Consider the following 3,529-nt stretch of genomic DNA (forward strand, 5'->3'; position numbering starts at 1 on the left):
AGAGTTTTAGGTTCCTTGCTTTTCTGTAGACAGCAAAACTGTCCATAAATAATTAGCATCAAAATAACATATAAGTAATTCGAATATAAAAATCTTAAACTTAGAATATAATTACGTCAATATATCTAAAAGACCATCCAATTTAAGTTAATTTGAAATTGGAATATTTTGAGAGAATAGTAAGGGGGCGACAGGTGGTAGCAACAAGTGGCTGACATAAGGTTTTTTGGGGTTCAGAATGAAGATTAGAAAAAGGCTTTAGGAAAAATTGACGGGAAATTTAAGACTTATAATAAATATAATGAGACTTGTAATGAAAAGTAAAAATTAAAGCTGAAAGATTGTATAGTGGTTTGAAACTTACAAAAGGTATTATGCTACTAGCCTTCCAATTTTGGATTATTAAGGGCATATTGTTTCTAATTTGGAACGGAACGATCTAGAAATGATAGGATATTTTGTATCACAAAGATTAAAGTAAAAGCTATAGTTTTAAAGACAAGTTTATAGAAGTATATGCAGCAATCTTAATGTCTGACTAACTAGAGAATGCTAATTGACATTATTTCGTTAACAAAACCAACATAAACAATTTATAAGGCGATTTGTTCAAACAAACTTTTCTAGAACAAAAAACTGTAGTTTATTCATAAACTATTTGATTACTTAGACTAGTTAAGGAGGTTCTCGAATTACTAAATTCAGTACAGTAAAGTAAAAACTATAGATAAACTTTAAAAAACATTAAATATATTAAAATAGTATTTGTTTTACTTTTCACACTTAGTGGTGCTGTACATAGTAAAATAACTTAATAAATTTCTTTTAATTTCAAAGTTTATTTTTTATTTTTTACACAAAAGAATGCTTGATATTATTGTACTTTCATAAATTTGTTCTTTCTTTATTTTTTTAATTTGATTAAATTCTTTAATATTATTCGGTTTCTTCAACCTGTTTTTTAATCTTTAGCGTAGAATATAGCACTAATCAAGTAGTTAACTAGTCTGAACGTATTTTCTTCTACATTTGTTTGATCTTAGACTAAATACTAAAATTATCTTAGACTATATTACAAAAATTTATGCAAATAATTTCAGAAGCAAACATTTTTATTGACATAATACAAAAAATTATATGTAAGACGGAACTTATAAGTCAAACAATAACACAAAACACGGAAATAAACTGAAGTAAGAAGTAGCTGAATGTATAAAATTTATAAATGTTATGCATATTAAATAAGTTTTAAATACAGCTCATTTACACATCAGTTATTTTCAGAGTATTCTGTAATGACTTATAGAAGATAATGATACTTCTAACTTAGTATTACGGGTTTCCGATAGCATTGAACTCTTTAGCTCTCTTGTTCATTGACCAAGCGGGGGAAACTCTTTTCTATCGTCAATGTTAGGGAGTTTTTGTTGCAATTTGACGTTGTTAGCAGGAAGGCTTTTCTTGCTTATCTTGTTGAAATTCTTCTTTCTCTTCTTTTTCTTCTTTTTCTTGTTTTTCCGTTGTTGCAACTTGACGCGCTTAGCTGGATCATTTTCTTTAATTCGCTTAAGGTCACTCCCCATATTCCACAGGATGTTCGTGAACAGTCCCAGGTTGATGTGCTGCAGCTGTGTGAGAATATGGATGTACAACCCAACTGTCATGTACGCGTCATCAAAAGCCGGGCAGTTTGTGTTTATGACGTGAACATGGCATTTTCTGCATATATACTCTAATTTGTTTCTCGCCTGTGAAAAGATTGAATACTTTTTAGGATATAGTTTTTTTGTCTTAAATAGATTTAACTACGATATAAGTAATATGAATTATTAAGTATTCACATGTTTAAAAATATAAACAAAACAAGAACTAACAATCTCTAAAAAATCGTCGCAGGAAGTTACTAAATGCTTCAAATCTATGTAATTTGGAAAGTAACTAGCTACCATATAGTTGAACTGTTTTACATTCTGTATTTTGTAATAATCATCTGTTGCTAACTTCAGAACGTAAGCCAAATCTCGGGATCTAAAAGTTTAAATGTTTTTTCATGTATTAGTTAAGTTAAAAACAACTAATGTAAAAATTAAGGTTAAAAATTTTAACTTATTTTGTTCGTCATTCAATATCAAAGCATTTATTTACTAAGCTTTATTATTAAGACTGTTTTTTATACAAGGTTTCTTATAACATTCTTAGATATGTTCTAGGTTTTTTTTTTTTTACTTTTTCTTAATATATATATATACCCTTGAAACGTGACCCAAAACAAGTTTGGATTTTTCATCAATCTTGTTTTCCGAAGAAAGTTTTTAAATTCTGGAATTGTGATACCGTACGTCTCGTTCAGTGACAAATCTATGCCTCTACCTTTCATATATTCAATTGATTCTTCTGTTGATAGATCACCCCTGTATTATAAGTGTTATAGAGTTATTATACTAGAGCTTTTTAAATCGCATATGTAATGTAAAGTTTTTATGATGGAATGCGTTCTAAATTACTTACGCTATTAATAAAATCATTATTGAAGCATTATTTCAAATTATATAAATTTTATTAAAAAAATATATATAACTTAATTATCTACAAGTATTTACTGATAGTTTACCTAAACCTAAACCATAATACCTTAAAATATTGTGACTCATATTTATGTTTTAAAAAAAAGGCAACATAAAATGTTTTAAAGATTAAAAAAAAAACTAACTCTCTTGGAAATTTCATAACAAAGTTCTCCCTGTAACGTAGTCTGTAATTTGCATCCCAGAATGACATCCCGATAGTAACGGGATTAGTAACATCACAATTCCTCTTCATTATTTCAAACGCTGCCTGACTTCTATTTGGTATCTTATAATCTTTATCAGTCCCCATGGGATCTCCTGGGTATTCTGTGTCCTAAAAATAACACATACTAAGGTGTTTTGTTTATTAGCAAATTGTTTAAAGTCGTTGTGAAATATTCTTCGATACAAACAATACAACACAAGAAAGTAAAAAAAAACCCCAACTTTTTCTTTCTTAGGTGTAAACTGAAGCAAAACAAATCATTTTGCTTTTTGTTCACAGTCCTTTTTTTAGTAAGTAAAACGATGTTTAATAAATACAAGTTAGACTAACCAAGCCTACATAACGACAATAGGGTAAAATATTTTTTAATTTTTTTTCAGAATTAGTTAGGTTCACAAGAGTAGCTTTCGGTTGGTCAACTTCAGTTTCCATTTTTTGAGTAACACAAAATACTGAAATTAATTGTTTTTGAATAAGTGTCTTGGTTTCTCCCAGTTTACTGTCATCAAATTTTATAAAAACTTATTTGAAAATTGTTACTTTTGGTTCTTAATAAATCATCTTTACAAAATAGAATGCCAACATACATTAATTTTTCACAAAAGTTTGTTAAATTTTTAAAAGTTTAAACTCTACCATTCTCCACGTTGTTATAATATTTAATTTTATTGTACTCATGATTAAAATTCAAATAATCTTGTAAGAATTTAAATACTACATTAGTAAATCATAAGTT

At 27.8% G+C, this 3,529-nt stretch overlaps 1 protein-coding gene across 1 annotated transcript; it reads right to left on the reverse strand.

Moving 5' to 3' along the window:
- Positions 1-1,373: 1,373 nt before the first annotated feature.
- LOC145841236 (uncharacterized) lies at positions 1,374-3,225 on the reverse strand. Its single transcript, XM_082948602.1, has 5 exons — positions 3,190-3,225; positions 2,711-2,901; positions 2,250-2,411; positions 1,875-2,028; positions 1,374-1,748 (listed from the first exon to the last, which is right to left on the reverse strand). Exons 1-5 carry the CDS (start codon positions 3,223-3,225, stop codon positions 1,374-1,376), a joined length of 918 nt encoding a protein of 305 aa, XP_082804728.1.
- Positions 3,226-3,529: the final 304 nt, after the last annotated feature.

This window comes from Thalia democratica, chromosome 7, assembly GCF_965202585.1.
Source record: "Thalia democratica chromosome 7, ktThaDemo2.hap1.1, whole genome shotgun sequence".
Lineage (NCBI taxonomy): Eukaryota > Metazoa > Chordata > Thaliacea > Salpida > Salpidae > Thalia > Thalia democratica.

Bases quoted from the DNA above. Each gene is read 5' to 3' on its own strand.
- LOC145841236 (XM_082948602.1), bottom strand. From the start codon at position 3,225: ATGGAAACTGAAGTTGACCAACCGAAAGCTACTCTT. The intron at 2,902-3,189 runs GTGAACCTAACT...TGTTATTTTTAG, and splicing joins ACCAACCGAAAGCTACTCTT to GACACAGAATACCCAGGAGA. The intron at 2,412-2,710 runs GTTAGTTTTTTT...CTTATAATACAG, and splicing joins GTTATGAAATTTCCAAGAGA to GGGTGATCTATCAACAGAAG.